The 24,820-nt window shown below is 30.4% G+C and overlaps 4 protein-coding genes across 4 annotated transcripts; 2 read left to right on the forward strand and 2 right to left on the reverse strand.

Annotated features, from left to right (window-relative positions):
- Window positions 1-11,145: 11,145 nt before the first annotated feature.
- Window positions 11,146-11,602, reverse strand: LOC108473775 (GDSL esterase/lipase At2g30310-like). Its single transcript, XM_053026745.1, has 2 exons — window positions 11,413-11,602; window positions 11,146-11,342 (listed from the first exon to the last, which is right to left on the reverse strand). The coding sequence occupies exons 1-2, from the start codon at window positions 11,600-11,602 to the stop codon at window positions 11,146-11,148; spliced, it is 387 nt and encodes a 128-aa protein (XP_052882705.1).
- Window positions 11,603-11,852: 250 nt separating this feature from the next.
- LOC128279242 (GDSL esterase/lipase At1g06990-like) lies at window positions 11,853-12,308 on the reverse strand. The gene has a single exon (XM_053026746.1). It carries the CDS (start codon window positions 12,306-12,308, stop codon window positions 11,853-11,855), a length of 456 nt encoding a protein of 151 aa, XP_052882706.1.
- Window positions 12,309-17,359: 5,051 nt separating this feature from the next.
- Window positions 17,360-18,162, forward strand: LOC108455197 (protein EARLY RESPONSIVE TO DEHYDRATION 15-like). Its single transcript, XM_017753788.2, has 2 exons — window positions 17,360-17,693; window positions 17,788-18,162. The coding sequence occupies exons 1-2, from the start codon at window positions 17,435-17,437 to the stop codon at window positions 17,946-17,948; spliced, it is 420 nt and encodes a 139-aa protein (XP_017609277.1). The 5' UTR covers window positions 17,360-17,434; the 3' UTR covers window positions 17,949-18,162.
- Window positions 18,163-18,945: 783 nt separating this feature from the next.
- On the forward strand, window positions 18,946-19,953 carry LOC108473784 (uncharacterized). The gene is made up of 2 exons (XM_017775541.2): window positions 18,946-19,453; window positions 19,538-19,953. The coding sequence occupies exons 1-2, from the start codon at window positions 19,382-19,384 to the stop codon at window positions 19,901-19,903; spliced, it is 438 nt and encodes a 145-aa protein (XP_017631030.1). The 5' UTR covers window positions 18,946-19,381; the 3' UTR covers window positions 19,904-19,953.
- The last annotated feature ends 4,867 nt before the right edge of the window (window positions 19,954-24,820 follow it).

A 24,820-nucleotide genomic window follows, 5' to 3' on the forward strand; every position in this document is an offset into this window, starting at 1 on the left:
TCTCTATAATAACATACCCACACAATAATGGAAATAAGTGTTTTTTTTTTTATAAATAACACAAATAAGGATGAGCAAAACTTTAATTCGTTTAAGAAAATAGGAAAAATTTTTAATTTTAAATTAATCAAATCGAGTTATTCAAATATTTGAGTCAACTCGATTTGAGTTTTAAGTTCAAGTCAAGTTAAATTTCACAATTGAATAACTCAAATAATTTAAATAATTTGAATAATAGAGTGATATAAATACTCTTTTGGTCCCTGTCAACTTTGAAAAAAACAAATTGGTCTCTCTCAATAAAAATTACAAAAAAATTAAAATATTTTTCAAAATTTTAAAATATTTTTAAAATTCAAAATATTAATAAAATTTCACATTTATATTGTTAAAAAATTATAAAATTTTAATAAATTCTAAAATATATAATAAAAAAGTTAAAATTTTAAAAATTTGCTAAAATAATAATTTTGGGTACCTAATTAATAATTCAAATTTATCATAGTCAAGAATCTTTTTATGTTTTTTTAAAAACTCAAAATATACTGGTTTCAAATTTTGTGCTCTAATATGGAATTAATTAACTGTAACAATATTTTTACTTGATATGTTTAATTTTTTTAATTTAACTAGAACAATTTCACTTGATTTGACTCGACTCGAATTTCATTTCACTCAAATTGATTCAAAAAATTGAATTTGAGTTAGGATGATAAATAGTACTTATGAACTTGATTAACTCAAAATTTTTCACTTGATTCGATCGGACGCTCACTCATAAGCACAAAAATGGGGACTATATTATTATTTATAGGTTAAATTAGTTTGTATATCCATAACAATGCATGAATTTAGTTATGGTTATTAATTAAAATTTTATTTTATAAAATAATAAAAATATTTATAATTTACCAAAATTTTAAAAGAATATTCTATTATGATTTTTAAAAAATTAATTTTAATATGAAAATTAATATTTTATAAAATAGTATTAAAAGGTTTATAAATTTGTAAGAAAAAAAAGTACCATTTATTTTAGAAAAACAGACATTGTATCATATTTTTTATTAAATAAAATTAAAATAAATTTAGTAAATTTAATGGACTCAAATAATAAAAATTTTAAAACTTGATTCGAAATTTGGGCTAATGGTTTTCATAGATATTTTCATTTTATTTCAATATCGAATAAAATTTTGAATTTAGCCCATTAATGTTAAATTATAATATTTTTGAATTCATATATTTAAATGTATAAACATGTTACTAAATTTTATAAAATTATAAAAAAAATTAAATATTATAAAAGAAGTTTCAAAAAATTAAAAGGAAAATTTATAAAAATACTTTTAATTTTTATGTTTTACAATTTGGTCCCTTTTTAACTGTTTGGGGCAAGTGGTGATCTCACCAACCACCCCAAACATACCAATATGGCAGTAGTCTTTGGCTAGCTAAATAACAATTGCAAGATTGTTACATCTCATGTCAACTATTCTCAAATTATAGGATAAAACTAAGGTGAGCGTTCGATCGAATTGAATCAAATAAAAAATTTTCGAGTTAATCAAGTTGATGAATCATATTTTATCATCTTAACTTGATTTGAAATTTTCTCGAATTGAGTCGAGTGAGATGTAATTTGAATCGAATCGAATCAAATATATTTGTTTGAGTTAAATTAAAAATATATATATTTTAAGTCTTTGTAATCACTGTCACCCATTGTAACCAAAAATTGCTCTCTCATAGTTGGCGTAATTCGATTGAGAGAGCAATTGGGTTATGCTATGGGAAAGAGTGATATAATTTAAAAGAACTGTGCAATTGAATTTATTAATTAGAGTCAGGATTTTCTAATATGTAAAGTTGTTTGTGAAATAAGTTTTAGGAACATCTCTTAGTGTTGTTTAACTAGTAATGATTAATGATTATGTTGTTCTTGTAATTAATTTATAGTAAGGATTAATTCTTGAGTTGTTTTCATAATTAATTTATAGCTAAGGAAAGATCGGTGGTTTGAAGTTGTTCTTTGATCATATTGTTATTTATATTTGTTTTATTATTTTGTAACAATTTAATTCCTTTTTATTTTTTCATAAGTTGAAAAAAGTCTTACCTTTACAAGAAAAATAGTATTTAGCAATGCAAAAAGTCATTACAAAATATTGTATTGTCGATGCGAAAAATTTGTTGTTAGCATTACTAGGCTGTTACATATACCTCCATTATTAAAGGTAAATGATTTTGAAAACCAAAAAGATGTTTTTAATTATATATAGAGAACATGTTTGATGCATGTTGTGCGGAAGCGTGTAAAAGAGTAAAATTATTGTACTAAAAAATCACACTAAGTTCAATTCCCAAGAAAGAGAGATGGATCACAAGGATCGCTTAAGTACTAGGTCTATCCTAGCTAGAATATCCTTTTATCATAATTTAATAGCACAATAAATCACTACAATCACACTTACAAAATATGCAAAATAATACAATAAAGAACACTAGAATTTTAACGAGGTTCAGCAAATTTTGCCTACGTCATCGGGCACTACCAAATATATTTCACTCCAAGATACAAGTGAAGATTTACAAAGAGAGAGAAAAATGCCTTAAGTAGAGAATGGAAAATGTGGGTTGATAGAAAAATGAGAAATGGTTAGGCCTATTTATAGTGGAAGTTCAAGGATCAACTAGAAAAGTCACTATACAATTAGGGACCAAGATTTGCAATTATCTCATGCCAAATCTCAATCCCACTCTTGGTGCCTTAAATCTCATATTTCTAGTGCCAACATTTTGATACCCATATCTTTGTCCTTCCAAAATATGAATGATTACCAATAATCTCCACCTTGAAGATTTGATTAGGATAATCTTATCTTCACTCAATTCTTTCTGTCTTTGTCAACAATACTTAATAGTGCATTCTTCAACTGTTAAACTTGAAGGATATTGATCAAGTTCAAATAATGTTCAAACTTGGTTATTGTTACCACCTTGGTCATCATATCTGTAGGATTATCTGTAGTCTTAATCTTCTGAAGATGAATTTTCCCCTCAACAATAATTTCCCGCACAAAATGGAATCGTACGTTGATATGCTTTGTACATGCATATAAACTTGATTCTTTGCTAAATGAATAGCACTTTGACTATCACAATACACATTAATATGCTCCTGAACCAATCCCAAGGTTTTAACCATATCTTGTAACCAAATAGCTTCCTTTATAGCCTCTGTTATAGCCATGTATTCGGCTTCTGTGGTTGACAACGCAACTGTAAACTGCAGTGTAAACTTCCAACTTATTAGTCCTCCAGCAAGTGTAAATACATAACCGGTGGTTGATCTTCATTATCCAAATCACTGGTATAGTTAGAATCAACGTACCCAATAACATATTTACCAAGTGTAGTATCCTGCTTGAACAGTAATCCAACATCCATGGTCTTCTGAATATACCGTAGAATCCATTTTATAGCTTGCCAATGTCCTTTTTCAGGATTATGTATATACCTGCCCACTATACTAACTGCCTGTGAAATGTCGGGTCTTATATACACTATTGCATACATCAAGCTACCTACTGCATTAGAATACGGAACTTGTAACATGTATTATTGTTCCGTATTCGTTGAAGGAGATAGTTGTGCAGAAAGCTTGAAATGAGAAGCCAACGGGGTACTTACAGGTTTTGTCTGTTTGTTCATACCAAACCACTGTAGTACTTTCTTCAAATATTACTTTTGAGACAAGCTAGCTCTACCATGAGCTCTATCTCTACATATTTCCATGCCAAGAATCTTCTTAGCTTCACCTAGATTTTTCATCTCAAACTCAAGGTTGAGTTGAGTCTTCAATCTCTCAATTTCAACTTTACTCTTAAATGCTATCAACATATCGTCAATATATAAGCCCAAGTATATGAAAATTCCTTCTTGTAGCTTCTGAAAATACACGCAATGATCAAATTTACTTCTTGTGTACCTTTTCCCTTTCATGAACTAATTAAATCGCTTGTACCACTGCCTCAAAGATTGTTTTAATCCATAAAGCGACTTTTTCAGTTTGCAAACTTAATTTTCTTTATCAACAACCTTTAATCCATCTGGCTGAGTCATATAGATTTTCTCTTCCAAATCACCGTGTAAAAACGCGGTCTTCACATCGAGCTAACTAGTACAAGATCATATTGCGTAACCAAGGCTAGCAAAATCCGAATAGATGAATGCTTCACAATTAGAGAAAACACTTCATTGTAGTCTATTCATTCTTTCTGAGCGTAACCCTTTGCTACCAATCTAGCCTTGTATCGAGTTTTATTTTTACCAGGAAATCCTTCCTTCTTTGCATATACCCATTTGCATCCAATTGCCTTCTTTACTTTGAGCAGTGTTACCAACTCTCAAGTCCTATTTTTATGAAGAGACTGCATTTCTTCACTCATAGCTTGCTTTCACTCTACACTATTAGGGTTACTTCTTACTTCTGTGTAAATAGAAGGAACATCAACATCTGTAATTGAAAGTGTATAGGCCACCATATCATCAAAGCGAGCAGGCATACGAATCTCTCTTCTTGGCCTTCTATAAGCAATTGAATCTTGCTGCTGTAGAAGTTCTTGGGTCGAAACTTTTTCATCATTTGTTCCTTCAATATTAGCTAAATCATCGTTAACCTTTTCAAGCTCCACCTGTTGCAAAGTACTACTGGTTTTGTCATCCTTTTGTAAATTATTGTTCTTCATCATGGTTGATTCATCAAAAGTCACATCTCTACTAAAAATAATATTCACTGTATCAGGACACCAGAGACGATATCCTTTTACTCCACCAGTTATACCCAAGGATAATGCTTTCTTTGCTCTTGGGTCTAACTTAGATTCTTTTACATGATAATATGCAGTGGAACCAAAAACATGTAAAGAATCATAATCAGTAGCAGATTTACTAGTCCACATCTCCATAGGAGTTTTTTCATTTATTGCAGCTGATGGCAAACGGTTAATTATATGGCACGCATATGTAATTGGTTCAGCCCAAAATTCCTCGCCCAATTCAGCATTGGATAACATATATCGAACTTTCTCTAGTATAGTCTGATTCATACATTCTGTTATCCCATTCTGCTGTGGTGTATCCCGAATAGTGAAGTGTCGCACAATGCCCTTATCTTGACATACTTATAGAAATCGATCATTATTATACTCCGTACCATTATCTGATCGAAGTCGTTTGACCTTTCGACCAGTCTGAGTCTCCACCATCTTCTTTCATTTCAGAAATGCATCTAAAACGTCATTTTTTTCATTAGATACACCCATACTTTTCTTGAATAATCATAAATAAAAGTAACAGAATAGTGCATACCTCCCAAAGAAGCCACTTTGGTAGGTCCCCACACATTACTGTGAACGTAGTTCAGAATTCCTTTCGTATTGTGAATTGCTGAACCAAATTTTACCTTCGTCTGCTTGCTCAGAACACAATGTTCACAGAATTCCAATTTGCACTTTTCAACAAGCCTTGCTTCGCTAAATTCTGCAAAGCTTTTTCACCAGCATGTCCCAATCTCGTATGCCACAACCTGGTAGACTCTAAATCTGCATCTTTCGTAGAAACTGTTGATGTTGATCCAATAATTGTATTTTGATTTAAATAGTACATGTTATTCCTTCTTGTACCTTTCATTACCGTCAATACCCTAACTACTATCTTTAGTAATCCATCTCTCAAAGTGATTGTGAGCCTTTTAGATTCTAAGACCCCTAATGATATGAGATTTTTCTTCAAGCTAGGTATGTAGCGAACATTTTTCAAGACTTGGATTGAGCCGTCATGATTCTTCAATTGGATTGTACTTACTCCCATTGTCTTACAAGCGCTGTCATTGGCCATAAAAACAACTCTACCTTCTAGTTCTTTAAGACTAGAAAACCAGTCATTATTAGGACACATATGGTAAGTACATCCTGAATCCAAAATCCACTCATCTGTATGACATGCCATTGCCATGCCAACCAAGCTAAAGTCTGACTCCTCATCATGCTCCGCTACACATGCATTAGAAATAGTCTTGCCTTTTGTAACTTAGGACAATTCTTTTTCCAATGCTCTTTCTCACGACATAAAGTACATTCATCTTTGGCAGGTCTTCTTTTGGACTTTCCCCTTCTACCAGGTTTGCTGCTGTGTGAACGACCTCTTACTGTCAAGACTTCTGCAGTTGTATCTTTGTGATCCTTTTTTATCTTTCTTTCAAGTCTCAAATCTATACAATGCACTACAGACTGCATCAAATGTGATCGTATCCTTCCCATGAAGCAATGTGGTGGTAAGATGATCATATTCATCAAGAAGGGAAATCAATAACAATAATGCATTATCTCCATTTTCAAATTTCTCATCCAAATTTAGCAAGTCTGCTAAATTTTTATTGAATGAGTTCACATGGTCATTCATCGACATACCGGGTGCATACGTGAATCGATAAATTTTTTTTTTATATAAAGCCTATTTTCAAGACTTTTCGTTTGTAATACCCTGAAAATCTTTACAGTAATATATTATCCTTGATATAATAAAATAAGGAAATAAAGTGATAAAAAGGGAAGTTTTGAGTTATGGCAACATTGGGAAGTAAATTATGATATCTTGATTCAGGAAAGGACTAAATTGTAAAAGTTAGAAAAGTTTTGTTGCCTAAGAGTAAATACTCAAGACTTAAAGGGTTAAAGTGTAAATATAAAAAAGTTGAAGGACCAATAGTGTAAATATTTTAAGGGTAGAATGATCTAGAAACTAAGGAAAATGGATGAATTAGGACCAAATTGAATAAGTGAAGAACTATGAGGGACTAAATTGCAATTTTACCAAATTAAATGATGACTCAAGGATGGAATTCTAAAAGATCATGAAGGGCAAAATGGTAAATTAGTAAGAGAGAGAATTCTAGAATGTAATGATTATGTTAATGATATTTTAAATTAATTAATTAGATAAATATTATTTTATTAATATTTTATGAGATATTTAATATTATTTTATTATTATTTATTTAGTATATAAGGAAAGAAAGATGAAGAATTTTCATCATCTTTCCTTTCCATGCAAACTAACGTGAGAGAAAGAGAGGAAGAAAGAAAGTTTTACTTTCTTTACAATTTGGTCCTTTTACCAAAAATTCACCATTTTCACCCAAAAATCAAATGAATTTCCATAGCTACCAAGAGAGAAAAATGTTAAGGAGAACATGGGGAGTTAGAATATCAAGTTGGATTCAAGAAATAGAAGCTGGAGGAGAGAGAAAATCAAGTTAAAGATTGGTATCAAGAGAATAAGGTAAGTACATCAAGATTTCAATATGTTTTTAAGTTTGTTATTGTTGATAAATCATGGAAATAATGTTATAGTAGAGTTTTATTACATAAGGTCCTATGTTCTTGATATGTTAGTGAAGAGAAAATAAGAGAAAGTGATGAGAAATGGTGTAGAAAAAGAAAATAAGGGTGTTATAACATGGTAATTAATATCTTGCACTAAAACAGTTATGGACAGCAGCAGTAGTCTAAATTTGAAAAATCACCATAAATTTTATAAATTGAATTAGAAGATGAAAAAAATATGGAATTAAATCTTAATGAGTCTAGTTTCTCATAGAAGAAATAGTGTAAGCAATGAATTTGTAAATTTTGATATATAATGAATTTTGGGAGACAAGGTCAGAATGAATTCAGGTTCCCCTGTTCAGACTTTGAAAAATAATAAAAAAATGAATAAAAATAATTAGAGGCTTAAATTTATATTTATAGAATCCTGAATGAGTCTAGTTTTATTAGAAACAAACTAGAACATCATTTGAATTCTGTAAAAGGAGATAACTAATTTTTAGTGAAGAAGGGTCTGAATTGTCAGACAGCAGAACAGGGGTGAGTTTAATGAATAAACTGTACTAATTGGCTAAACCAAAAATTCTGAAAATTTTATGATAAGAATAAATGTGAGTCTAGTTTCAGGAAAAATTAACGGATCTTAATTTCGAGTTCTGTAGCTTAATATATAAATAATTTAGTGACTATGACGCAAATGGACAGTTTTGAATGTACATATAAGTAAATAGTGAAATTATTGATAATGTTACTTGTTGTATGTTATATAAATTAAGGATGTGGAATGGAGAGGAGGAGGAGGAAAATATGTATGAATATTCATCTAGCATGGCTAATTTGCATGTTTTAGGCTCAGGGACTAAATTGAATAAAAGTAAAATTTTATGGGCAATTTTGTAAAAATGTCAAAAATGACTAAATTGCATGAAATAGATTATTTTATTATTTAAATTACAAAAATTTAACGAAATTATCAATTTAGTTCAAGATCGGGGAAAACATGTTTTAGGGATTAAATTGAAAAGTGTTGAGATTATGGAAAATTTTGATATTTTATAGAATTCATGGACTGTTATCAATATATATGAGAATAATAGTTGGAAATAAGGATTAAATTGCAAGAATTTTACTTTCCGTCCCTAAGGATGAAATCGTCATTAATTAAAGTTTAGGGGCAAAATGGTAATTTTGCCTAGAGCATTAATTAAATGTATTAGAATATGAAATGAATGAAAATGATGATCAAATTTATTTATAAAGATCCGGACGACACAAATACGAGACTTGATCATGGAAAAGAAAATATATCAGAATAATGAAATAATAAACACGAGCAATCAATGAGGTAAGTTCATGTAACTTGAATTATATTCATAAATTGCTTGAGATTGTATGTTATTGATGTGAATATGATTTGAATGTTCATTGTATGAAAATTAATAAAACATTGATATATTTGATAAAATGGGAAGAAATACCGTTTGAATGAAAGGAAAATTCGATGGATCTCGAAAAGGAATTGACGGTAAAAGGATCTAGCCGGACGGGTGATCCTATCTGATATAGCCCTCCGAAGAATATGTGTAAAATGAATTTAGCCGGACGGGTAATCCAATTAGGGTCTGAATTTAGCCTCGGACTGGTAATTGATTCAAGCTCATTAGAGTAATTGTCGTTTGAGGATTTAGCTCGACCGGTAATCCCGACAATACTCTATGAGTTTATATTGCGAGGATTTAGCTTCGGGTGGTAATCCTGCCGCAAGGATGAGGTTCGTGGGAGTGTGCTCCCTGATATAAAATGTGTAAGACCATGGTTGAAAGATACCATGGCAACCTGATATAAAATGTGTAAGACCATGGTTGAAAGATACCATGGCAACTCGATATGAAATGTGTAAGACCATGGTTGAAAGATACCATGGCAACGTGATATGAAATGAACAAGACCATGGTTGAAAGATACCATGGCAACATGACGGAAAATGAGTAAGACCATAGTTGAAAGACACTATGGCATCATGTCAAAGATAAATAAGACCGTGGATGGGAGACGCTCTAGCATCGTTGAACAATTGATATTCGTGTAATATGTATCGATGACGAATGGTTATATGAAATAATTATGAAGATAGATAAACGAAATAAGTATAAGTACATGAAATATAATTTATGTTAAGTTTGATATAAACTATTACCTAATAAATATACATAAAATATATGGAAATGATGGAGCATGAAATATTGATATAATGAAATGAATGATATATGCTTATGAAGAAAGCGGTAAGAGCATGATATGTTTCATGACATGTACATATATGATTATCTTTGATATGTTGATACAAGGAAATTATGTAATTGAGACTATTATTAAACTCAAGTGCGATATGTCGAGAAAATAGGTATATCAGTGTTGAATTTATATGAGATATGTGCAAGTATACTAACAATGTTGCTGTTTGATGCTTATACAACTGTCAAACTGTTGATTGAATGGTAATATATTTATTTATATGATGCATTGAATCGGTAAGTATTTAAATTTTTTTTAGTGATCTGTAAATGGTAGTAATGCTCCGAAACCCTGTTCTGGCAGCGGATACGGGTTAGGGGTGTTACATCGTTAGAAACTTTTCTTCCAGTATATCCCACAACTTCTTCGCTAATGTCTCCCTCATGACAGAGTACTTCTGCTCTTTGGCCAAACATAGGTGAATTGTACCACACACCTTTCTATTGATCTTGGCTCATTCATTGTCATCCATCTTGTCAGGTTTTTCTTCAAGGGCTATATCCAGCTCTTGCTGACATAAGACATCCAGGATCTCATATTGCCACATACCAAAATTTATTGGTACCATCAAATTTCTCTATTTCAAATTTTGCATTGGTCACAGTAGTCTTTGTTGATGACGATGCATTTGCCATTTTTTTCCCCAATCCTAACTACTGTATATGTGAACAGTACCGTCAATGTGAATAGTATCGTGGATGAACAATACCGTATATGCAAATAGTATCGTAAATGATCGTATTTCTTAAGTACGAATCTAGCTCGGATACCAATTGTTATGCTGAAGCGTGTAAAAGAGTAAAATTATTGTACTAAAAAATTACACTAAATTCAATTCCTAGGAAAGAAAGGTGGATCACAAGAATCGCTTAAGTACCAGGTCTTTCCTAGCCAGAATATCCCTCTATCGTAATTTAATAGCACAATAAATTACTACAATCACACTCACAAAATATGCAAAATAATACAATAAAGAACACTAGAATTTTAACGAGGTCCAACAAATTTTGCCTACGTCCTCGGGCACTACCAAATATATTTCACTCCAAAATACAAATGAAGATTTACAAAGAGAGAGAAAAATGCCTTAAATAGAGAATTTGATACCCATATCTTTGTCTTTCCAAAGTATGGATGATTACCAATAATACACTCTAGGTGGAGTTTTTAGACTCTATAAGGAGGGTCAAAAGGATTGATAAATGTCCTATAATATATAGTAAAATATTAAAAAATATTTAAAAGAATACATAATATTTTTTTAAAGTTAATTGTGAAATAAAAAAAACACTAATATCATTACTAAACATTTCATTTTTCAATTTATGAAAACAAGAAGGAATAAATTCCTACTTGATATAACTATTATCAATATAAAATAAATCAAATTTCCAAATTGGAAACGAAAAAAAATTCAAATAAAATAAGCTAGAAACTAAACCAATAAATTGAAACTAAGTTAATTTGGTAATAATTTGGGAACGACTTCCTTGACGATGTATTTGGCAAGTTGTTGGTAAACTTTTTGGGTTGGGTGAACACTATCCCAAAACACAAACTGTGAAGGATTTCCACATGCCGATATCACCGAGTTACAGAATAATGAAAGCCCCAAGACACCAGTGCCACAGCAACCCACTGTTGTTTCTACAATTCCTGCACCAATTTCCCATATTAACTATTTATTACTTCAACAAAACAGCCTTTCAAAGAAAAAGAAATATACCATATTGTTGAGGATGAGTGATCATGTCCATCAATGGCTGATAAATGTCTGCATACACAAGTTTGGACCTTGGCAGCTCTACTTGTATTTTAGGCAACAATTTCACCAGCTTCTTATTATAAGATCGCGCATCTGAGTTTTGATTCTCCAAGCATTGTCGATTCATTGGATTCTCAAGTCTGACCGTCATTTGAACCGCCAGGCATCCAACTGGAGGTAAACCAGCAACGACTATGTTTCGACATCCCAAATCATATATTTGCTGTACAAAAATTCAACCATAATTAATTATTTCTTTTACCAATGTAGTGCAACAAAGTTGTGTTTACCTTAACAAAGTCTTTGTAGCAGAAAACTTTGGTAACCGCTAATGTCGAACTCCAACCGTCTTGTTGGTAAATCGAAGAAATTGAAAATAAGGTCATTAGTTCCTGCACTGACTACCACCAGAGCCTCAGCAATGATGTTGTTGGTTCTTCATCTCCTACAATTCCCTTAAGCTTCTCTATGTAGCTTCTAAACATCTCAACTTGCCTTGAAACCGTGATGACATTGGACAACAACGTAGTTAAATCATCATATCCGGAATTAGTAGAGGCAAAGCTAACACCGGTGCGGAGGTCATCGTTTGTTAGATTTGGGTCCAAGAAAGGCTGTACGACGTCTTTGATCCCTAAAGAAGATGCCACAAAGTCCGTAACAAGTTTGCCATCCGAAAACTTGCCTGTAGGAACGTGGCCTGGAAAGTTTATCCCATATGGGGCTATGTTGCCTTTAAAGATTGTGTCGATATAGTTGTTGTTACCGGGATCCACTGTTGAGTCACCAAAGATGACAATGGCAGGGAACTTTGGGTTGGTGCTGGCGCTGGCACCGCAGGTGTTGATGATGGTCATCGAGACTAGTAGTAGCGCGACCATGAAGAGGTTGGACTTTGAGGATGACATATTGATAGCTGATCAATTTGTTAAAGGGAAAAGTGAGGTGCTTAATTAATTTACATTGGAAGAATGGATGGTTATTTATAAGTAAACTATCAGAATTCTAATTGGATTCGTTGATGGAGTTTTACTTGATAGTAGATAATATTTATAAGTAAACTATCAGAATTCTAATTGGATTTGTTGATGTAATTTTACTTGATAGTAGATAGGTAAGATATTTAATGAAAACAACTCCTTACAGAATAATTTGAAGTCTTCTGAGTTATTTATTTATTAATATTTTCTTTTTACAAAATATAAATCTTTATGAGTTAGAATTTTGGGTGAGAATTATATCTCACCAACAAGGATTAATTTTTTATAAAACAATTAACAGAACAAGAGATGAAAATTGTTTTTTTTATAAAATCATTTTGCGCTTTTTTAAGTATAATAATTGAAATACAATCTAAAATATAATAAATAATCATATGATATTTTTCGCATTCTATGGCATATGACCAAAGAGGGTAAATCAACAGTGCATCAAAAACTCAAAATAACATGCATGGGTTTTATGGTTAGGTTAGAGATGGCAACTTGCAGGGTAGGAAACTCAACCCATATCTTGATAAATCCGTCTCAAATCGATTAGACTCTTAAGGAAAAAAAATTATTTCAAACTTGAATTTAGAATTTAATAAAGATTTGATTTTGACCCAACTCGATTTTAATTTAATTATTTTATTTATATTTTAAAATAAATAAAATTACATATTTTAGTTGTTTTATTTTTATTTTGAAACAAATCAATTTTTTTAATTTTAATACATATTTATTTATTAAAAGAAAAACTTAATATATATTAATGATATTTTTATAAATATTTTAAGATAAATTTACCTTAAACTCAACTCGACTTATTCCAAACTCTATTTTTTAAAAAAATTCAACCCTAAAGAATTGAGTGTCGAAACCCATTGAATTCGGATTTTTTTATCATCCATTCTTAGGGTTTGGGCATGGGCGCCCTCGCTGAGGCGATAGGCATGCATTGCAATTGCTTAGTTCCCAGAAAGGCAGGGGTTATGCTTATTGGAATGATTATATTACATGAACCGGGACCTTTGGGTGGACCGATAGTAGATGGCACGGCACTAAGCTCAACTTGTTTTTGCCTTTTTTTTATCTTCCTTCGGCTGAACCGCAGGGAGTGTAGCTGGGCCTGCTAGGGCCTTCAACTTCCTTGATTCACTCTAACTTAAATTTTTTAATATTTTATTAAATGAAAAATTACAATTTTTGAAAAGTTAAAAATTCAACTCAAAGAAAAAATATTTAGTTTTGACTCCCAAAATTTTTAATTTTATCACGGTCTCATCAAACAATTCTTGACTTTGTTCCTACTAAGTCATGCCATATATATATAATACAGTATTGGAAAGATTTCAATGTAATGCTATGGTCATATAAGGATGGTTTAAATAAGCTCCAATTCTCTACACTCTTCTTCACATATTTGAGATTTAATTTTCTATTTTTATTTTAAGAAATTTAGTTACTCTATTTTTGAATTTAAAAATATAAATTCAATTAGTTAAATCATTAAATTTATTTTGTTAAATTTAAGTTCATTACAATATTATTTTTTGTTATATGGTTATCAAGTGTGTATTTTTCATTTTAAAATATCATACCAATAAATTTAATAAACTTAACAATTGAACTCACTAAAGGATTTTGGCGTTAAAATTTGGGGGCCTAACTAAAATTTCAAATAATTTAAAAGTTTAATTAAAATGTTTAAAAATTTTGACAGGTCTAATTAAAACTTTCAAACTTTTAAAGACTTAATGAGAATTGACAAAATAAAATAAAATTGAAGGGATCTAATTAAAAGTTTTGAAAGGTTTAACGAGATATTATAAATTTTGGGGGCCTAACTAAAATTTTTAAAGAATTTTAAATATCTCAAAATAATTTTCAAAAATTTTGGAGGCGTCCTTAAGAGAATTTTAAAAAATTTCAAGTAAAAAGACTAAATTAATTTCTAACAGTTTGTTTGTTTGACTTCATTGCAAATCAAAAGGAGGAGAGAATTATCTTGAGAGGGGAGAAAAAAGGCATCATGAAAACGAAGTAGAGCATCAGCTGGTTACATTTGAAGGCAGAGACCAAAACAATGTGTTTGGACGTCATAGTTTAGAGAAGAATTATGAGCACAGGGAATCACCAATCTAAGGTTACCGGGGGAGTAAGACATGGAATGTTGGGTTTCGTGTGCATGTATGTATGTAAGTATAGGGAACATAATTGTGACCTGCAGAAAAGCTTAAGAAATTGCAGGAGATAGATACTAATGGCCTTTTTGTTGTAGGAAAAGCAGTATTATTAACTCTGCGTTTTTTGTTTAATTTGTTTGGACTGCTTTGCACATGCGGATACTCTTGGTTATGGGATGGCGAGTAGGAACCCTCTCCATTTTTTTAAATAATATATTTATTATGAAGTTAAATACCAGCTTAGTCCTAATAAAGCAAAGACTATGGGCAGAGGGCAACAGGAATTCCGGAACTTCACACAAGGCAAAACCCTAAAATCGAAAGACCCAATGTATTGCTATGGAGTTTGGTAAAAAGATAGGTAGAGGGGCATGCTACAGTGCAGTATCACGAAAACCCCGCATACCCTCTACATTCTGGTTTGCAGTACTATTTATTTCCATCAACTCTCACTCTCAGTCTCTCTCTTTTTTTTTTAAATAGGGGTAAATATGTAATATGCATTTGCGTATGTAAGGGATGGATGGCGCACGTGAAATAACTCCAAATTTAACATTATGATATTATATTGTTAATATCTAGGATGGGGGGATAACAAAGATGAGAAGAAATGAATTACGTGGCCTGATGTCTGATATCAATCTCATATAACTGCACGTGGCAAGCATTTCACACTCTCAGAAATCTAACCGTTGATCACAATCGACAAAACTCTGATCTTTATCAAAACCATGGGCACTGCAGATGTGATGATATGGGTCGGCTTGACCTGGGTTCTTTTTATTTTATTAATTGAATTAGTATGGTTTGTGTCTCACTATTAAATTATAAAATTAAAATATTTAGAGAATTTATACATTTAAAATTTAATTCTCATATTTTTAATTTTTAGAATATGATCATTTACTTTTTAAATTTAAAAATTTAGGTGTAATAGTTGTTACAACCCTTAAAATTGTTCTATTAAATTCTTAAAAATACTTATTTGAAACCATCAAGATAAAATAATTTTTTGTATTGGAATAGTATTCTTGAGAAAAATTGGTATTAGCATTTTGATTGAAATAATTAACAATATTAGCTATCCGGACTAATTAATGATATTATAAAAACAAATTAACTAAATTAGTCAAAAAGTAAAGTATATAGATTAAATTTCAAGTTTCAACATAGTTTAGACGCTAAAATTAAAATTTGACCATTGTCTTATAATGTAAAAAAAAAAAGGCGATGCAAACCTAAAAAAATTAAAAGCCACTTGTCAATCTCTAAAACTATTAGGGTATTCAAATTATATATAATCATATAATATTTTTACCGAAGAGTTAATGATATTAACTATTTAGACTAATTAAAATATTATAAAAGTATAAATACCAAATTATGTTAAAATTAAAGCATATAAATTAGATTTCAAAATTAAGCATGTTAGAGGGATTAAATCTTATATTTAACCATTTTTATAAAATACCAAAAAGAAAAAAGAAAAGGACAGCATTAGATTGCCAAGTGACAGCATAAGAAAGGTACTTTCCTTTTATATATAATTATATAGATTTCATTCAAATGAAGTTTTATAGCATCAAATGAAAAAAAATTATTTAAGTAGAGTTAGAAAATTTATTTGAATTAAAATAAATATTTTTATAAAATAATTCCCATTTAAATCACAATCGCCAATGATGTGAGACTGCACGATTTTGAGTGAAAAGAAATCATTTAATTAAAAACAATAGCATAAAAATTTGAGAGCCTACTAAAAGTTTCATTATAATCATAACTTTAAACTTTTAAATTATAATCATAACTTTAAACTTTTTAACTATGCATTAATTATATTTTTAGTCATTAACTAATATAATTTTACGCATTTTATTTTCTATTTAAAAGTTTTAAAAATTATGTTTAATTTATAATTTAATAAAAGTTATGTTAATCTTTTATATAATTAATTATTCAATTAGATTTTTAACACAAACTCTTTTGATGTTTCTGAAAGAAAAATCTTAGTTTGCTGATATGAAGGAAGAAAATAATAAGATAAAATTTAACAAATCAAACTATCAAAATTTAAGATTATTTACTTACTTTATATCTTAATCACTAAGTTGGTAAAAGAAATTAAATTACATTTTATCTTTTTATTTAAAAATAAGTAAATTAATTTTATACATTAAATTAAAGAGTAAATTCATCATTTCTATTAAAAAATTATCCATTTCTATTATTAAAACTGACATTCTTGATAAAATAACTAAACAATTACATATAATATATCACATGTACACCTTATTTTAAAAATAATAATTAAATTTTAATAATCAAATTAAATAAATTTAAAAAATTAATTTACATTTTAATCTAATATTTAAAAATCAATTAACTCAGAAAATATAATTCACTTCTTAATATAAAAATACTTTTACCAACAAAATTTTCATTTTCACTAATTTCAAGCTTTCATGTCAACCAAAGCAATCAAAGCCTAAACGATTGAATATTTTATATTATTTGATTGCATATCAAATCGCGTCTTTAGGCTTAAAATCAATGCCTATTCTCCTTACAGAAACGTTGCTTTCATTTACCCTTTAATTGCCACATATTTCAATCTTGCCATTCTACATTTATTCAATATTTAATGCAAAAAATTTCCACAGCTTTACTTTTGTTAACAAATGTAGTGTCATAAGTGTAATAATATGAAAATCCGGGTTCATTTAGTAAGCTTATCCCCTATATATATTCAGTGTGTACACACACTTGATCTTATCCTTATCTCTTTTACATTGTACGACAAAAGCTTTAGAATTGCAAATGGAGATTCTCTCTCAACGACCATCTTCTTTCTCAACTTTGAATCCCAACGCTCCATTGTTTGTTCCGTTAGCGTACCGGACGGTCGAGGATTTCTCTGATGAGTGGTGGTCTCTCGTCCAATCCTCCCCGTGTTTCCGCGACTACTGGCTTCAAGAACGTTTCCACGATCCCCAAAACGACGACGCCGATCTTCTTTTCCCCGACGATCTTGATGCCGTCTTTGACGATTACGACGACTTTTTCGTTGACCCTACCCGTAAGTTACTTGTTTAACTCGCCCGAGTCAACCGAGTATATTTAACTCGGATCTCACTCCCTTTTTTTTTTCTGTTTTGTTTCTGGGGTTTTAGGTGAAGGGAAGGAAGAAGATACTCAAAAGGAATTGGTACCCGTTGGAGCATTCAAATGGCGGAAGGGGCGAGTTGTGAGTGAGTCACCTAGGTTTCTTGAGAAAGCGCCCAAGATCGTGAATGTGAAAGTGAGTCCGAGGAATATTCACCAACCAAGGTAGATCGATTCCTGCAGATTTGAAATGGGAGGTCTCCTTAGAGCCGAAAACCGTCAGCTTTAGGTTTTATCTGCTGCTACCTGTAACTTGCTTTTCTTTTTCTTTTTCTTTTTTTGAATTTGTAAAATTATTGTGTACAGAGTTTTAGGTCTGTAATCTGTAACTTTGTTTCAGTAATAATAGAACAAGTGTTTCTTACTGTTAATTAAAAAAAGAAGAGGAAATGATGATGTAGGGAAGTTTTGTTGCTTTTGGAAAAGAGGCGTGATGGTAGGGGTTGAGGCTAAAAGATATAAGGGTATGTCTGGGGGTTGAGGCTAAAAGATATAAGGGTACGTTCCATTAGAGCTCTAATTAAATTAGAGTTGTGATAAGATTTTTGTGTTTGATGGAATAAAATAGATATAATAGTATATTTAAAAAGTTTAAATGAATAAAGTATTTTAACATAATTTTTGTAAATAGAAGATTATTCTTATTAAATTTTAATAAGATTATTGTTAAAATATTTTAATAAATATAAAAATAAAATAAATATTTTAATCATATTATAATATAATTATTATTAAATACAATTTAATAAAATAATATATAATTTAATAATATTTTAATATAATTATTAATAATATTTAATAATAATTTTAATATAATATTAACAATTTATTTTCAAACGATGTTTTTAATAACTTATAATCTCAATTGTAGATGTTTTATTCTCACTAGCATCTTACAAAAATTTATTCCAGAAATTTTTGAATTGAATTATAAGATTCACTCTTTTTGGTTTATTTTGGTATTCCTTTTAATTTGTTTAAAATCGAAATCAACTTTGGTAATTGATAGTTAAATTTTACTAACAAGTAACGTTTGAGGTTTATGCATTCTGCATTTTTCAGACATTTGTATCATGATAGACATAGTCGGTACCATAATAAGAGAAGAATATCAAAAATTCGGTCTCGACATGTATACCATACACAATTATATCAAAGTTACATGGAGGTATCTATTACCTTGTGGAAACATGAATCATTATTGTCATATCTACAAAACAAAATTACCAACTTGCAGATATGATAATTCTAAGGAATAACATCAATGATTTAATGAAGTAAAACCTGGAGTTTTAACTTTTATATTTTTGGTTTATGGATTTCTAAGAGGTGCCAACCGCTTCTTGAGCTCATCAACACCTGAGCTGTATTACGGAATACTTATCATACATTCTTTAACTTTTGCAGCACCTTGTAACCCTGACAATCAAACGAAGGCTTGCAGGGAGATGGCTCATCAGCAACATAAGCAATAAGAGATTCATCAGAGTTCCAAGAGATTCCCTAGAACATATACCATTAAGAAAGATTTCAACTTTGCTAAGTTTGCTGGGATAATAGCTACCGATAAAGTTATTTATAACAATCCTGTAGCAGCTGCAAATGCTACTACAACCAGGCAATGATGCTCTTATAAGCAGTTCTAGAGTTTCTACCATATTTACATTGATGAAGGTGAAAGTTCAACTTAAGCTACTTAAACCATTTACTTCTGGATCAAAGACTATGTTAACTTAGTGTGCAAAACTGTATCATCAGAGAGAAGAAATTTACCAGCCATCAGCATACACTGAGCCATCAGCGGATTGGGGAATCCGGAACTCCTCCAACGGAGATGAACTCCATATTTCAAATTGTGTGGGAGATTCATTTTCAGGATTTCTAATCACAAGAAGCTTGGAACCTGATGGTAAAGGAGCAGTTATATACACTCCTGTCATCTCAACAGGAAATGGTGCCCATTGGAAGTTTACATTATTGTTACTTTCTTTCGAAATACTAGTTGACAACATAAACTTTCTTTTCTTGTTTGCCAAAATATTCGGTTGGCTAATTGAAAATATTGCTTGGGAGCCTATTCCTGCAGCAAAAAGTTTCAAAAAACAGCATCGGGATCTGCGATAGCATTTTGGTTTTAAATAAAAAGAGGAACATAAAAGAGAAAGATGAAGAAACGTTAGCCTTCTTACCACTTTCAGACTTAAAAACCCATATTTAAGGTTAGAAATATACCAATTTACATAAATAATGAAAAATTTGTAATTCCTAAAATATTGTGTTTTCCTGAAATGCATGGAGATATATTATTAGGAAATAATTTTATATATCATCATTTACCGTTTTCTGTAGATAAAAATTTAGTAATATTGTCAATAAAAAAACTTCTATAGAAATACATTTAATAGAATATCATAAATTTATATGTGATAAAGGATTTAGACCAATAAGAAAGGAACAAATTAAACAACTAGAAACAAATCATTGGTTGTTCAAAATTCTAGAAAATAATTTTAGTGAAGAACCATTAAAATTATGGGAAAATAGTCCAAGATATTGTGAAATAAAATAAAAAATCCTAATAAAATTATTAGAATTAAACCCATGATCTATACTAAACAAGATATAGATGAATTTGATATACAAATCAAGGAACTATTGGAAAAAGGATAAAATTTCTTTAGATTTGTTGTTCAAATCTAATTCTTTGATATTGCCCATATAATTTACTTTTTCTTCTATATTACTAACTTAGTTATATATTTTATTATAATATATAGAGGTTATATCTATTAGACTATTAAATCCTTTACTAAGGGCGAAATATTATTTTCTTGTTTAGTGTTTATCTGAGAGCTTTAAATAAAGACTTTGAGACAGTTGAAAATACAACTAGAATTTTTGGTAATCAAACCGAAAATATAGCTACTAATGAAATTAAAATCGAATATACAGGAGAATCTTCTAATCAACAATCAAGTCAAACTATACCTATACCATATAGGATAGATGATTTAAATGAAAGAAATGTGGCTCAAGGTGGAATATATTTAGACTTAACTAATATTTTAATATCAGACTATGGAAAAACTATAGATGATTGGGCACAGTCAATGACAATCATTGTAGGAACTTTTCAAGGAGATGTTTTACAATTTTTAAGACGATGGGAAGAATCAGAAGTAGGAAAAGTCCAAAAAGGACAACTAATTAATCAAATAGGTACTCCTAAAGATCTTTTAAAAGAATTAACAAATATTCTAAAAACAAGATTTTGTGGTTATTTTGATAAAAAAGATCAAGATAAATCAATTAGAAGAAATTCCTAAGTCTGAACAACAAGATATAAAATTAGGAAATTTGATTGTAGAAGAAAAAGACTTTTCTGATGAAATGATAGAATAAATAAATAAAAATTATATTTCTAAAGAAGAAATATATAAAATATCTAAGTTTAAAATATGGAGTCAAAGACACATAGAAAAAATTAGTGGTAACACAGTCGCTAAGGATACTAGAGGTGGATTAACAGAAATTCCATTATTTACTAAAGAAAAAATTAAGAGAATTAAAAAGAAATACCCTTAAGTTAGATATATACATTAGGTATAATTATGATAACAATTAGAGCTTTATTTAGAAAAGGACATGATATACCTATAATAGCAGTTTTATTAGATAAAAGATTTGAAAACCCGATAAAAGCACTTGTTGGTGGTATTCAGTCTAATTTACACACTAGGGTAATTTGGAAATTTGAAAATGTAATAATATCATTTTTCCCATTTTCATTTGTTGAATAATAGTAGCAGATTGTATTTCTTCCATTCTAGTATTTCTAGAATTTCTACTAGGTTCAGTGGGGAAAATAGGTATTTGAACTATTTTCATACTTATTGGTGTTGTCGAATTTGTAATAATATTATCTTCTTCTTCCTCTATTTGAGAATTAGAGGGTAAAACTAAATTATCATTTGTATTTGTTATAGCATTATTTTTAAAGTATAGTCTATCTCCAAATGACATATATTCTATAGTACTTACTGGTTTTGAAGTACTAGCACCACTTATTCTATCAATCATCCAATCTTTTGGTATTGACAGATCTTTTAGATGTAATAATTTTGGTTGTATTTCTGTAGTAAATTTATTGAGTTCAAATAACTCACTGGGAAGCACATTCTTCATCCGCAGCTTCATCTAGCCCCACTGGCAATTCCTTCACTGTACCAGCTTTAGAAGAATCCATGGCCAAAATAGCTGGTTGATTTTTTCTACATGTAGGATGAAAAAGAAAATCATCAAGGGAAGTTCCAACAGAAAACTAAGCAGAAATATGCTTTACATTCCCACAAAGAAATTTGATATTCATCAATCAGGTTTCAGAAAGCACAGCAAACAACATGGTTTCGAAAGTATTATTAAGCCACAACAATAGATCCAACGAAGTAATGCAAGCAAAAGATGCAACAGAGATTGGATATAGAATACTTAAAACTAAAAATATGACTTAAATTCATTTTTGAGTAATCTTATTACTTTAAATTCACTAAAAGGTAATCAGCAATCATAGTTCCACGATGCCACAATACATATTCTCTAGTTTTGTACTTTGTTCCAGCCAAGATATTGCCTAATGCTTATACAACTCCACTCTATATTAAAATCACAAACAAGTGTGTCCTAGAAACAGGGATAGGCTAGCAAATCTGAAATGATTTCAATTCAAAAGGTACCCAGAAGATTTTTAAAACTGTGCATGGATTAAGTTGAATATTTTGCAATCATTCTTTGCATTAAGTTTGAACTATAATACTATGCCACTTCTCAATAGCACAAGTCAATAGTCAAGCAAACCTAAATAACCAAAATCGATTATTTCAAGATATTGACACTGATTATACATTCCAAAGACGCTATATATATAATCATCCCATCAATCAAGAAATGAAGAATACAATTATTTTGTATCGAAAAACAGCTTACCCCCAAAGCTAATATTTAAACTTGATAGCTCGCTCCAACCAGTATCGAACAGGCAAAAAGGAAGCTAAACAAAAGATACCTATCAACCGGTTTACCATCAAAACAACAAAAAAACTCTTCTCTTTTCCAAAAAAGGGAAAAATGTATAGAAAGAGCTGAAATTGTAAAAAGAAAATAAAAGTATCCATTGGCAACAGAGAAAATAGCATTAAAATCAGAGGTTTCCACATTTAAAAATCGTTGCCACCATAAAAGAAGCGCCGGAACAACTGGTAAATGATGATCCCGCAGATGATCTGCAACCACATTCTCAAAATTTTTTATATATATATAATTTAAAAATTAAGAAAAAATTGACAGAGCTGAAGATAATTAAAGAGAAATTGAAGTTTTAGGACAAGAACTGCAGACAGTTGGTGAGGGGCAATGGTGTTTAGGTCTCTGTAAATGGAGAAGGTAGTGAAGGTAGAGGCTGGAGTTGAAACTACAGAAAAGAGAGATGATGAAACAATAATAATCTTTCAGCATTCCTACCGTGCTCTGAATAGCAATTCAGAGGGTGAGGCAAAGAATGTTATTCAGCCTCTGTTCAGTGGTTAGTGGGAATAGCAAGCTAAACAACAACCTCCGTAATAGACATTTCATTGAACCAAACAAGGGTTTATGGTGGGCCCATGGATTTGAATTGTAATGGCTATGCCATTACATTGAACCAAACACGGTGGAAGAGTGTGGGGGTTTGACATTTACGTGATTGATGGGGATTTGCATCTTTAGCTCTTTCCAGGCTGCCTTTACTTGAACACTATTGACTTACTCTTATTCAACTGGCCATATATCATACTTATCCACATAAATTAATACAAATTACTGGCAAATTACATTAACGGCCACTCAATTTTGATATAGTTAACAAAAAGTCACTCTGATTTTAATTCGGTTACTTGACTTTTAAAAAATAGCAAATCAGTCACTAACATTATCAAAAATCAATCATAAATTTTCTATCACAGGCTTAATAGGATCTCTAACGTGACCAGTTAATTAGCTAATGTGGCCATGTAGCTTGCCACGTTGGATGAGGCAAAGTTGAGTATTTTTTTTTGTCATTTATTTTTTTAATAAATGACCTAATATTTTTAATGTTTGCGTAAATGACCTAATATGTTTATACTTTTTCTCCATCCTAACACTCTATTTTCAAATATAGTGATATGCTTCACTCTACCATCAATCTCTTTTGTCTCCTTTACTTTCCAATATCTCTCTATCTAGATTTGGTCATGCCAAAACCTAAACCACAACTTTCAATATGTGCCCTCATGGTTGCTAAACCACAACTTTCAATCTAGTATTACCAAAACCAAAAACAAATATTACAACCCAGCTGTTTGTGGAAATGTCATAATGAGCTACCTTTTTCGATTACTAACCCAATCACCCAAATACGGCAACTATTGGTTCAAACTCAACTGCGACAGCAACAACACAATCCATGTTTTTGAAAACTAGTAAATCTGAATCAGTGAAAACGACTTTGTGATATCATGTTAACAACCAGATTCGAAGCTTGCTGTAATTCCATTTGTTGTGTGAACCTTTCTCCACAAAGGGTCTTCGAATTTGTCTTGTTTTCCAGCTAACACCTGTTAAGAATCTAGGAGATATGTGTTCATCGTGGAGAAGCAAGCAGTAAATCTTTTGTTGAATTGATTTGAATAATGCTTTGTGCCAAGCTATGGCACCACATTCATAAGCGTCAAAAGAGTTAAAATTTGTTACATATGCTTCCTTGTGATTAAATTGCCTGTTTTTCATCTTATTTTGCCTTGCATTATCTATGGAATAAAGACAAAATTGTATTAAAAAAAACAACAATTTAGGCTTTGTTGAAATAGCAACTAGTCCAACTCACTAATAGATCTTTTCAATTTGATATGATTTTTTTTTCTTTTCTCCTCCTCCTCTTTTATTGTCAACCTAAGTAGGATTTTAAATTGGGGTCGTTTACACGTAGGATACCATGTCACTTTTTTGTTACAATAATGGAAAATGGTT

The sequence above is a fragment of the Gossypium arboreum genome, chromosome 4 (genome assembly GCF_025698485.1).
Source record: "Gossypium arboreum isolate Shixiya-1 chromosome 4, ASM2569848v2, whole genome shotgun sequence".
NCBI classification, from domain to species: Eukaryota; Viridiplantae; Streptophyta; class Magnoliopsida; order Malvales; family Malvaceae; genus Gossypium; species Gossypium arboreum.

What these genes read in the sequence shown, in the direction of transcription:
- LOC108473775 (XM_053026745.1), bottom strand. Translation starts at nt 11,602, where the DNA reads ATGACGGTCAGACTTGAGAATCCAATGAATCGACAATGCTTGGAGAAT. An exon ending in CACTCATCCTCAACAATATG is followed by an intron (nt 11,343 to 11,412) that starts GTATATTTCTTT and finishes AAATTGGTGCAG; the next exon opens with GAATTGTAGAAACAACAGTG.
- LOC128279242 (XM_053026746.1), bottom strand. Translation starts at nt 12,308, where the DNA reads ATGACCATCATCAACACCTGCGGTGCCAGCGCCAGCACCAACCCAAAG.
- LOC108455197 (XM_017753788.2), top strand. Translation starts at nt 17,435, where the DNA reads ATGGAGATTCTCTCTCAACGACCATCTTCTTTCTCAACTTTGAATCCC. An exon ending in CTTTTTCGTTGACCCTACCC is followed by an intron (nt 17,694 to 17,787) that starts GTAAGTTACTTG and finishes CTGGGGTTTTAG; the next exon opens with GTGAAGGGAAGGAAGAAGAT.
- LOC108473784 (XM_017775541.2), top strand. Translation starts at nt 19,382, where the DNA reads ATGCTACTACAACCAGGCAATGATGCTCTTATAAGCAGTTCTAGAGTT. An exon ending in CCATATTTACATTGATGAAG is followed by an intron (nt 19,454 to 19,537) that starts GTGAAAGTTCAA and finishes CTGTATCATCAG; the next exon opens with AGAGAAGAAATTTACCAGCC.